At 36.3% G+C, this 13,222-nt stretch overlaps 1 protein-coding gene across 1 annotated transcript; it reads left to right on the top strand.

Annotated features, from left to right (window-relative positions):
* Positions 1 to 715: 715 nt before the first annotated feature.
* On the top strand, positions 716 to 11,957 carry MS3_00008812 (uncharacterized protein; the record flags this gene model as incomplete). The annotated part of the gene is made up of 5 exons (XM_035733624.2): positions 716 to 791; positions 6,907 to 6,937; positions 9,939 to 10,266; positions 10,602 to 11,276; positions 11,679 to 11,957. 5 exons carry the CDS (start codon positions 716 to 718, stop codon positions 11,955 to 11,957), a joined length of 1,389 nt encoding a protein of 462 aa, XP_035587904.2.
* Positions 11,958 to 13,222: the final 1,265 nt, after the last annotated feature.

Here is a 13,222-nt window from a genome sequence, read left to right as displayed (position 1 = left end):
TAGCGCGAACCTGGATGAATTCAAATCACAGATGAATACAATATCACAAGATAAGTTTGAATTACTGGATGTATACACGAGTGATAGATTCAAAGACGTGCAATCGACAGAGAACTTTACGATTTCCATCAATCCATCTCGATTTATGATGTTTCGAGTAAATCCATACAAATTGGTTTATTCTCACCAATAAATTGATGGATGTTCTTGTTTCGTGGATTCTGTCAACCTCAGTTCATTTCACATTAGTTCTTTGATTTTGACTGAATCCTGCAGTGGACAAAACTATAGTATGCAGGCACACTCGACTGACGAGTCTCGATTAGAATGATACACTCGTTCTGCATTCTATTGCTAGTCACCATGTTGCATTACTTTCATAATCTTTTTATCACAACACAGGTATAATCACCTCTGAATTCGTGGGTTATTTTCACTTGCGAAAGTATTCGATTCTATGTATGCCATAAAGAGGTTGGCTACAATTGGCGACACGGAGGATCCCACTGCCACATAGTTGGTTTGTTTGTATACTATCCCCTTAAAAGCATGTAGTGTCGAATTTAGGCATAGTTTTAAGGATTTTATGATCAGGCTAATGTTTGATGGATATCTGTCAGAAATAATATTGTCGTCCTCTAGTAAACCACTGATGAATCATAAGCATCTATCGATAGGAATACTACTGTATTATGTTACAACATCATAGCTTACCATGATTTCATTCTTTCCGATGGTTTATTCCTATATTTTTGATTCAAATTCATTGGGCGAATCTTTTGTTAAATTATGTAAGTTAACTAGTATTACTCAATTTATTCGAAATTATCAAGTCAAACCTTGGTAACGATACCTATAGTCTGACTAAGTTCGTCCAAGAGATTACTGAAATACAGTCGTTAATGTCATTGAAGTTTCTTCCGCAATTGAACTCCAAACCGTATCAACCTGCTAACCGCGTGTATATTCTTAGTCTCATTCTTCAAACGTTGTGACAAGTCGACTTGAGAATGTTCAACGTCCAAGATACCAGTCACTTTGATAATGTGTCTATCGCTATAATTAATTAGGTGTCCGGAACACACTAGAACTGATAAGAGAGAAAAATAATCAATGACAATTAAAATCGTGAGCCTATCCAAGTGAATGATTGTCGGTGTTTATTACTGGTAATAGAATAAATAGAGATTGAGGAAACAAACTTGCGTTCAGTCAAAATGACACGTTCCTACAAACACTGGATCAAGTGTCTGAATAACGGTTGACAGATAGTAAAAATTTAATACGGTTTTCTTGAGCTCGCAAAATGATCTGACAAAATAAGTGGTACTATTAAAATGTTGACAAAGGCTTACAATAACAATCCTTCTTCATAACATTGATGTGTTTTTCGATGTCCACGTTCAAATTTGCTAATCTGCATTGAATATACGACAACAATTGCAACAGATATTATTCCCAAATGATGTCACTCACAATTTGAGAATTAGCTGAATACACGATAATAGGTATTGAATAAAGAGAATCGACTGACATGATCAGATATACTAGCATGCATATAACAGTAGTACGAAACAGATCAAGACAACAAGATCTTAGTGATTGCATGTGCAGTGAATAAAACCGTCAAAACTTAGTGTTGTGACTGTATACAGAAGATGCAGCGAAGCTACACTTTTTCGAATCAATTGATAAGATTCAAACACATATAGGGAAGTGAACTATTCATTGAGTGGTTTTGGCAATTAGCATTCAATCTGGTTAGAGGGATGTGTGTGCGGGCTGTCACACTTGACCAAACATACTTGTTCATGCAGACGTGATAGTGATGAGAATAAAACAAAGATAGGAACAAACCGTTACTATTTGAATAACGCTGCTTGCTAAACACGTTGATTGAAGCATGTAGTGTCACGTACTGTGTTAATTCCATATAACTTAGTCTAGCTTCTGTACATGCCAATTTATCCATTACACCTAAGTCACGTTACTGCCTTGTGAATTATTCATTTATCAACCCTAACTGATTTTATGAGTGTTTATGAGTAGATCTTTTCTCACTCATCACATGTCGGTAGTTTATGTTTGGATGACTATAAACTTCGATTTACTCTTGATTAAAAGGCGTTGGATCGCATTTCGTCTCCACTGCGCGTCTCATCGATTCACTCTCTTTTCTTCGCTTCCTTCGCTTCGTCCCTCAGATTGCTGGTCCAGATCATTGAGTGTACTAAATATATCTATTCAAACATCCATTCTCGTATTTGACTTATTTAATTCTGTTATCCATTAACGCGAGTTGAGCCGATAATTATGTACGAGGATATACGAAATTTATATTTCAACGACAATAGTCATACGATTTAGGTGGATTCATACCCCGAGCCACAAAACGGCTTTGACAAATCTTAACGTAGACAGATTTGCGTATTTGAGATGATATGATGTCAAGCTCATGTAAAAGAGTGTTCTCTCTAGGCCGATCAAACTTCGACAGAAAATCTTTTCCTGTCATCGGCAACTCGTTGTACAAATTAACACCTATCTACCAAAGCATTTACACTGATAGAGCAGAGTGTAGGGTCTTTGTTTGATTCTACGTACACATCTCTAAAGGTATCAGTTCATTGCGATTAAAAGCCGTCGTCAGTGTTACTGCCAAATATTTCTGTGTTGCAGATTATAAGGGTTTATTGTTAGAGTTCAGAAAAGAGACTGAATTCTTTCAGGATCATCGATCTACGGTCAATTTACGTTTGTCTTGAAACGTCGGAAGACACAGACATCAAACGCCTCAGGTCAGACCAGCGCATTCGATAGGAAGCAGTTGCGAATATTCCTTTATCATGGTGACTTTGATGTCAGTTTATTACATTTCTCTCCCTTCTCTTATTTATATCACTTCTCTCCATTCTGGAATTTTGAATTCCAACGACTGATCTCAACTCATGTCGCTTTTAATAGTTAATAATTTATGGTTAACTACCACAATGTAAATTCTTCCAAATGTTCATTGTTTCTATCCCAATCTCCTGATATCGTGTGAACATTTATCATTTTTTGTGAAATTTTATGAAAATGCCATCAAAACTCCCTAGATACGTCCTCTGTACTGAAGCATTCTGAAAAAGCGTCAAGTTATTTTGAGAGACTGACCAAATTGTTTGAGTAAATTTCGTGTCTCATACAATTATTCCCAGTAAATTTTCCCCCAGGCTTTGTGGAAATCTATGAATTTGGCGAAAGACCAAAAATTTCACCAAAATCTGGAGACTGGAATAACTGACTATCTAGAGTTTTCCGTCAAACAACATATTTCTTCACGACAACAATACCACATGTTGATGATATATATAGAAATATTGTTTTGCTCAACGTCAAGTAATTTGACTGATCCTCGAGTTGCGACATTAGAATCAATTCAAAGATTGACAATAGAGAGCTCAGACAAGCACTAACACAGAAGCACAAACAAACGATCTGCCAATACAATCATTATATCACTAGTAACACCATAACTAGTGCCGTTTGCAAACCTTAATTCGTCAGGTTGATATAGTAATTCTGTCGTTCAAGGTGACATAAAAGATGTAGCAATAAGAATCATTTAATAAACAAACGATGTTATCCCAATTTAGCAAACGGACTCACTCATCATTCCCAAACAAGAATCATGCACACGAATCATGCACTTTTCCACAAACAAATACAAACTGAGAGAACACTTGGACAAGAAAATCATGTGCTTGAAATGTTACACTTACAATAGGAAGTCTACTGTTTTTCACTGGTTCTCGTAATGGTGAGTAGACGAAGAGCAATCTATGTGATGAAAAGCGATTCACATCACATCACACATGAACTACACAGCAGTAGTAAGTATTATAGTGGAGTACACAGAAAGGTGAAGGAAATGAGAAGTTGGCAAGCGTGAAGTAGGAATGAATATGAATACTTTGTAGAAGGCGATCAGACATACATGGAAGTGCATATGTATCTCACATGAATACTGATGCCACCTCACGCTTCAAAGATTTCTTCAATCTGCGCATACAAACAAGTTCATACGCACGTCGATTGTCCGTCTTCATATAACCTTATGGGGACAGAAACAGAATATGACGGGTCGTACCACTATCCTTCATAATGGTCATGTGTTTGGGATTAATGGATTATGTAAATCATGTTGTGTCTTGCAGTGAGGACTATAAGTCGAAATAAGTGGTGTTATTTTGGTGTGAGTGTGAATATGAAGGAATAAATTATAATTTTGAGGAGAATTCGAGAATGACATTGATTTGCGTGTTCTACTCAATCTACATGAATAGAGTTGCATATTTGTACGACAACGAATTAAAAAGCCTGTTCGTACATCATTGATGAAGCGGAGTTATATACCGTTGTGTATAATGATCTATTTCAAGTGACACCTGAACATACTAAATTTTATTCACTAACAACTGTGATGACGAAATATGTAGTGTTCAACCTTGGTATGATCCTCACGAAATTCCCTCGATCTGAAGTTCTTTCAATTTAAAGCTGTTCTATCTGTCATTAAAGACGAGATACTATTCACTATCCGATTTGTACGGCGGAACGACTTCAATGCAAAATAGACGCTATAATAATAGATTTTTACAATATTGATAAATGTAGTTCCGAACCATCATCTTTCCTTAATAGAAATCGTCAGACACAACTCTTAGTGCCGCAAAGTACACCCATGAAACATATGAGTAGAACACAAGTTGCCATCGACAAGTTGACACAATCCCGGTCGACTATATCTACACTTTGGAGTAATCCAGTGGCTTGCATGAAACATTCAAATACACTGATGTTTCACCACATCCAATATAAGCAAACATGTGATCTGATCTTGACCGTTTTATTTCTTTCCACCGTGCATCTGTAATAGTCGATTCCGTGTTGTGATATTTTGTCTCGTACTACTACTATATGCTTAGTAGTTCATCTGTATTTGTCAATCAATTCAAGTGAAATATCTCCTAATTTCATGTTTCCAGCTCGTTTCTCAATCAACAAAGACATATTTTCACATAAATCTCTGTTATCACAGTTTGTATTTTTGTCGTTATTTTGAATGCGTATACTAAGATCATTTGCACGTTGACAAACGTCCGAACGATTTTGCAGGATTGTGAGAATATTTCTATTCTTATGGATGCTGATAATGGTGTTTTGGAGCTCCTATGCCTAACACAACATAATATCCTAAAAATCTTGTAGGTCTGTTTTACAGACTTTCAGCTGTTGTTTCATCATGATGCCGAATATTCATGAAGACAGTCTTCTCTGAAGCCATGGGTGCTATTTCACGTTTTTGTTTTGCTTCAGATGTTCCAGAATGATTCTTCGTGTGTATACACGTTGACCGGCATTTATAGTGGTTTATGCAGCTCGATATTGATTGTATCTTCGATTGAGATTCATCTGGTCCTCGTATAGGGAGAACCGATCAGATTTGTTTTCTGCTTCAGTGAGACCCAACATTGTGAATGGAAACGCTTTGCCTTCTTCTAAAAATTACTGTACTAGATTTTCGTTTTTTCCGTATTTCTTCTCCGATTGTTATGCTTTACATTATGTCAGTGATTTGAAGTCCTGCAAGACAGCAAATATTTGTTTCGTGTGATACGGTCCTGTTCAACTGCGTTGCGAATGTGAAAATGAAGTTTCAAAATTCCTATTCAATTCATGTCAAAACAAAAACTATTATGTGTAAGTACTACTCATTAACAAAACAGTGATTGTATGAATACATATCACAACACAGATCGTAGAACACGTAGGAAGATGCAGATCGATGATTGAAAGTAAAAATTGTGATCGACAAACGAACCCTCCAGTGGTTATATGAAATGCACTAAATCAGATTAACTTTCTTTGATCTTGTATGACTATGCCTTGTGTTTTCACCAATCACAACATTATTCACTTCGTTGACTGGTTTTCCTATCCTCTACTTACTGTTCGGTGTGTTATTTAGTCCTTTCTTTCCCCTGTTTAACAGACTATATTGTTTATGTGTAAACTAACAGTGGTTATTTACGTTTTAGAAACAGATGAAATTTATCAGGTCTAATAGCTTACTTGTTCTGATTTTGGCTACACCAAGACTCTGTGCTCGACAATCTAGAGAATGGATAAGAATCACACCTGTAGGGAAATGCTATGTAGCGGTAAATAAATCCCTAAAATATATAACATTGTGAGTCTTCGAAATGGGACGCTGACCACATTAGATTAATTGGACGCATCTAGCTGAAGACGCTCAGTCGTGTATCCGCACCACATCACAAGTGAGAACGCCATGCTCAACATTCCCTGCAATCGCTAGCCAATCTAGTTCAGTCATTTCTCGATATGTTGATAGCCTATCAAATATATCGTTGAACCTCCTCACTTCTGACTTTTGATTTCACCAAGTTGGTACGATTCATAGTAGAAGGTGTTACTGGTTTAAGCGTTTTCAAACTCCGAATACCGTTGGCATCTTCACTTTCCTACTGACTGTTATATATATATATGTATCATGTAAACGTTTTGTAAGATCTCTCAAGAAATATGATTTATTACTGCCTGTTGTCTTCCCTTACAATATGACACTAGAAAAACCATAGAAAAAGTGGAAGTATCTTGATGAATGTAAGATTGATTATTCTTAGAGTTTATAAAATTGGGTAGTTTTGTTTAGACATCTACTTGAACACTTGTTACCGGCTTTGGAACTCTACTTTTAACCCAATATTTCTTCGAAATGTGAATTAGAACAACATAGAAAAGACTACAAATGTGACTAAGAGCTTCATAACAAGGTTAATTCATATACCTAAACTAGATTTATCAACGAATTTTTTGATAGTTTTCGTACTCTACAAGCGTCTCAGAATATGTCAAGTAAAGAAACGCAGTAAGCATTTATCAGGTAACAGCTTGATGCAAACAAGTCTGAATAAGATGACATGCTCACATTTATTCAGTTTTATACACTTACAATAGTAATTGCACTGTATTTCATGGGTTTTCGTAATAGTGAGGACACGATGAGCAAGCTATGTGATGAAAAACGATTCACATCACACCACACATGAACTACTCACTATTAGTAATTGATATGTTGGAGTACACAGAATGGTGAAGGAGTGAGATGAATGTAGTTGGGATTGGTGAAGTGGAGATGAGGGTCATTGCTGATCGGTGTCGTTTGTGTCAAGTAAGTATGTAAAATAAATGGCCGCTTTAATAACAGCATATTCAGTCGAACAATATTGTTTTCAAGTAGATTCTCATCAGGCCCACTCTAACATACCGTAACATTTATATTCACATATGAAATGCTAACACTAATCAAGTCAGTTGAATCAGTGATATTCTTCTAGAAGGTGATTGGATGAAATGTCTTTGGTTTTTTCTGATTTCCTAAGAGCTTACTCGAATTACCCCGTGAATCGTTCAATCAAGGGAAGTTTACCAACATCATACTTGATAGGAGACTACATGATTCGTCATCATAAATGTTGCTCAACAACATTTAGTATGTTCAGGTTTCACTTAATTTAAATCACCATGCACAACGCTCTGTAATTCCGTCTTATCGTCAATGTATGAACAGAATTTACAATTCGTTATCCTGATGATGATTCTCACAACCACAATGCACGTTTCACGATTGAACCACATTGTCTCAAAACCGCTAAACTCAATCACAGTAATCCATCAAGCCTATGAATTTTCATCTTGTGCCGCCTAAAACGGACCACTTTGGGTGGCTTTCTATGATGCTCAAAGAATCACAACTGTTAAAGAAATTGTGCTGAATGTCGTCAAAGTTTGAACGTGACAGTGTTCAGTTTACAAAGCTGCAACTCTATTCAAGTGAATTGAGTAGAACACGCAAATCAATGTCATCTTCAAATTCTTCTCAAGAAACACATTCACTCATTCAAACACACACACTAAGGTAACACCATTTATTTCGACTTATTGTTCCAACTGCAAAACACAACACGATTTACATAATACATTAATCCCATACACATGACCATTATGAAGAATAGTGGTACGACCCGTCATATTCTGTTTCTGTCCTCATAAGGTTATATGAAAACGGACAATCGACGTGCATATGGACTTGTATATTTGTTTTCAAAGCTTTTGTGTCGTTGGTCATTTCTATTTCATTCTCATACTCTGACCTTATTCATTGTAGTATAAATACGAATCAGTTCCGAATTCAGTCAACTGGGTAATTCTTATGAAATGTAAGTGTTGATTAGCAATTATATATTGACCAATACATATTACATTGATCATGTTTCAATTCCAGGTGTGCTTTATTTCTGTTAATCATGTTTCGACATGAATATTCTTATAGGAAATATCATTCAATGATGGTATACATTGTAGAACACTGAATCTTTCTGGTGTGTGTATTTCAATGATTGTGCTTGTTTCACACTCAGTCCTTATACTTCAGATGTGAATGTTTCAAAGTGTTTTGGTGGACAGGGTTTCGCTTGTTATAATGGTGGCCATACAGTTGATTCGACTGGGAATTTGATGTCGGTGACGAAAGCTATCACATCCTATGCTGTCTCTTTAAGTAGGAGAAGGCGATTCAGTTGTGTCTGTCATTTTGCACAGTCTTGTCATTCGAGATGATTTGGAGTGAATCGTCGTGAATGCAATCTGATTTGGCAAGAATATTTGTCCGATCGAGACAGACATGAACATTGCTTGAGATATATATTTTAAAGCACGTTCAGGTCAAGTGATATTCTCTTTCAACATTCTCTTCTCGGTTCCCACAATAATTTGCTGAATTCAATTATTCAAGCCATCGCCTTTTTGTGAAGGAATCACTGTTTGCCTATAATGATATGCACGAATGACTTGCTTGTAAGATCAAGTGATTTTGTTAATCTCGGGATAAGTGGTTTACAATGATAACTTAGATTAATATTCTAAGTAAATGGTTTCATGTATATCAATATAGGTAGTTAAGTGTGGTATATCTAGTAGAATAAAGCGGTCAACAGTTGGGAAGACCTCCAGTATGAAGGATTTTCCAGACTACTGAAATCTGAAAATGCCCGAATTTTTATTACACATTCACTAGTTTATTCTGAATTAGCAAGTATTGGATAATTTGCATTTTTCTTGGCACCACTGAATTTGTAGAATTTTGGTCTTCTATGATATCAGTACTGCTCTAATAATAGACCTGATCCTAAAATTGTAGATTTGTCATGATATATCTGCCTAATCTGTAAGATCTTACGTGGAAGTCACATCATCGACTACATCAACTCACTGTATCGTATCAATTGCCAATACATGATGTAGACCAAGGTTGAGCTAGAGAAGAATCCATATATTTAATATGAATAGAAGATATAAGGTAACATTCAGAGGGACCACGCCTGCATGGCCAAGCCATGCCATCCGATCAACTCCCATTCATTCAATTCCTTGTTCACGCTTTCTCCATCGTGAGGTTTTTCTCCGCGTTAAATAATGGATGTCTAATTCCGGGTTATCTCGTATTCAGCTTTGAGGATTTTGTGGTTATGGTGCATTGCAACTACAAATTGAACGCTTTCACAGGTGTTCTGAATTTTTCTGGGTTATATTCGCACTGAGTGCAACATACTGAATTTGCGAGTAAACGAAGAGTTCATACGTGTCCGAACGAATCATTTTTAGGTGTGCTTAATTGAGGTGTCGCAACTTGAACGAGAAGTGAGACTATGATGTGATGCGTGTTGAAAGAGCTGGCAAATCAATGGACATTGTTTTGATTAAATGAATTCGATGATTATGTTTCGATGAAACGATGTTTGATGTTATTATACACCTCGATGAAATTACACTTCGATCAATTAAAACTAAATCACTCATCATCTTTCCAGTTTAGCTGACATGTTTACAGTGGTAACGATAATTTCGGGAGCAGTCATTCTCACTCTGAATTGTGTAATGTGTCTGGACAATGGGTTGGCTAGAACACCACCAATGGGATGGAATACGTGGCATGCATTCAGGTGTCGGGTGGATTGTCAGAGGTATCCAAACAACTGTCTTAATGAGGATGCAATCAAACGAACAGCCGATAAACTTGTATCGGATGGTTGGGGAGATTTGGGTTATAAATATGTGATACTTGATGATTGTTGGTTAGCAAAACAACGTGATCCGAAAACAAATAGACTTATGGCAGATCCTTCAAGATTTCCGAGCGTGAGTTGATTCATAACTTTTGATATAAAACGTCCACAATTTTTGCATTCTGTTTTAAAAATATGAAATCCTGCTAATCCTAAATAAGTCAGTTCAAACACTGACCGTTGAGGTTACTTAAGAATTCTTCTTCAGGAATGACTTGTCAGCGTCATTTCTAGTCTCACTAGACTAATCATCAAGGATATAGCTTTCCTAGTGTAAATCAATGTGATGTAGCCGATCTGATTGATTATGGATTAGTTTCCATTTGCTTTGACATTTGTTAAATTTCCTTGTGTTCTACCTTCATAATTCGTATACATTTAAACTTCGAGAATATATTTCGTTTCCAGGGTATTGAATACATTGCAAAATATCTGCACTCCAAAAACCTTCAACTCGGTGTAACTCTTAGTTACGGGGCCATGACATGTTCTGGTTATCCTGGAAGTATAAATCATTTGGAATTGGATGCAAAAGCAGTGGCTGACTGGGGAGTAGATTATGTGAAGATGCTTGCCTGTCACCCTGCGGAGAATACTGCACCAGATGATTCGGAAAAATTTGCCAGACTACTCAATGCAACTGGCAGGCCGATAGTGATTTCGTGTACTTATCCAGTAGTTAGCACTTGGCTTTCAAAATTTAATTTGACTGACTGGGAAAGATTACAAAATAATTGTAATTTGTGGCGAGTGACGTTCAACGTGCAAAACAACTGGGAATCTATAATCGATGGTATAAATAGATATAAACTTCGCAATGATATTTTGCCGAAAGTGGCTGGTCCCGGACATTACAATGATCCCGATATGTTAGTCTTGGGAAACAACGGACTTTCGAATGATCAAAAGCGAGTTCAGATGGGAATGTGGTGTATGTTTGCTGCTCCACTACTGATGTCATCTGACATGGACAAGGTGGATGAATTCAGTGCATCTCTGTTACGTAACAAACATTTGTTGGCGATAGATCAGGATAAAGGTGGACATCAGGCGGAATTCGTGAAAACAAGAAACGATGTCCAGGTGAGTTGATGCATTAGATTGGAATTCTTATACATAATTCTTGAGATACTCTTCTTTCTGTCGTAAAATCGTTGACAGAATGTTCCAATGACGAAAAGCGACTTTCAATAATTCATCATATATTTGAACACAGTATATCGTACTAAAATGGTAGAACGAAACAACAGCATTTATATGCACTAACTAAAAATATTTCATAAATTAGTCGGCTGACATGATCATTAGTTTGTTAATGTATCCAATCACTACCGGTGCAGCTGCAATTATGTAGCCACCAACTACGTTTTTTCATTACTCTTTCTTCAACTAGGTCACGACATGCCTTTAACATCTTTTTCATTCATCAGTGTACTGAATATTAACAGACGTTTTTCATCTATTCATACACTTCTCTTCATACAGTTGTGGATACGAAAATTAGATAATTGTCCAATTGGTTGGGCAATCGCTTGCATCAACACAAAGGTTGATGGTGGACCAATCGACTTTAGCACGAATCTGGATGAATTCAAATCACAGATGTATACAATATCAGGAGATAAGTTTGAATTACTGGATGTATTCACGGGTGATAGATTCAAAGACGTGAGATTGACAGAGAACTTTACGATTTCCATCAATCCATCTGGAATAATGATGTTTCGAATCATTCCGTTTCATTTGATTACCAGTTTTCAGTAAATTGGTGATAGTTTTTACTAATTGTTCGAAGCGAATTTCGATGATTTGTTGATTGTCAGATTGATAAGTAACTAGATTTCGGGTAATGGATTCACAATTCATCAACACACTTAATTTGCTCAGTTGTTGTGAAATTTATTTTACACGGAAAAGAAAAGATTGTCATTCTCCTTTTTTTCCTTCAATGTTATTTTGAACTATAAACTCGTTTCTTAACTTGTAATTTTTGTCTACTGGTGAATGAATGTTGCACAAAAGATACCTGAATCGTCTATTGAAATTGTGCGTTGTCTTAAATAGAAGCATGTTTACGATAGAATAGATGTGTATCTGCGTGATAGCATCACACAATCTGCTTCTTGACATGTGATCGAATCTGTCAGGGAGCATCAGTTCCCTGAAGATTACAGGTACATGTGATAAATAGGAGTACGTGAATTGTAGTAAAAACTAAAAATTCAAAAAAAAGTGCAATTGCAGCAAGACGTCTTAGATAAACACAAACGAATGCACTGTATTTGGAATTCAAAATCAAGCATTCAACAATTACAAAGAAATCGTCAGTTCAGATAAACATCACATCCACCATAGCTTAAATGAGAATTCGAATTTCTGCAATAAACTGTACCTCTTATTCGTAGGTTTGTCGTGTCTTTCCGACCATGTATTGGATGCAGAGTGTATGATCTAGAATATGCTCATTAGTATTAGAATTACCAATGAAAGTCGGGACAAACTCACCTTGGTCCCGAGATTGTATACAATAACGATTTCGGTTGTGTACTGAAACCACTTATATCTAGAATTTGAACCACAGATTTTCCAACACTATCCTCCCCACGAAATAATGTTGGATCATTTTATCCTCAAGTTGTGAATGATGTGGCTTCATTTAAAAGATATTTCTCAGATTGGTTATAGTAAATATTAGAAGTAACTTTGTAATAAGGATTAACAGCAGTTGATATGAAATCATATGAATTGTAATCAAAATCGAGATCGTGTGTTGATCGGTATTCGATATAATCATTAAACTTCGTATACAGCTCGTCTTGATAGCCGTTCTATATAACGTCCCAACGGTATAATAATCAGAAGACAAATACGAAGTGTTGATTACGTTTATTACGAGACCACACACATATATCCAAATGTACAGATGCGTTAAACAAGCGTAGAAGAGTTGTGCTGAAAGGCAAGCAAGCGGGCGAGAGCCATAGCAAAGCAATTTTGACACGTATGGAAGATGGCTGGGAAGCCAACTC

Source organism: Schistosoma haematobium, chromosome 6 (assembly GCF_000699445.3).
Source record: "Schistosoma haematobium chromosome 6, whole genome shotgun sequence".
NCBI classification, from domain to species: Eukaryota; Metazoa; Platyhelminthes; class Trematoda; order Strigeidida; family Schistosomatidae; genus Schistosoma; species Schistosoma haematobium.
This window is presented reverse-complemented; position numbering and strand designations above follow the sequence as displayed.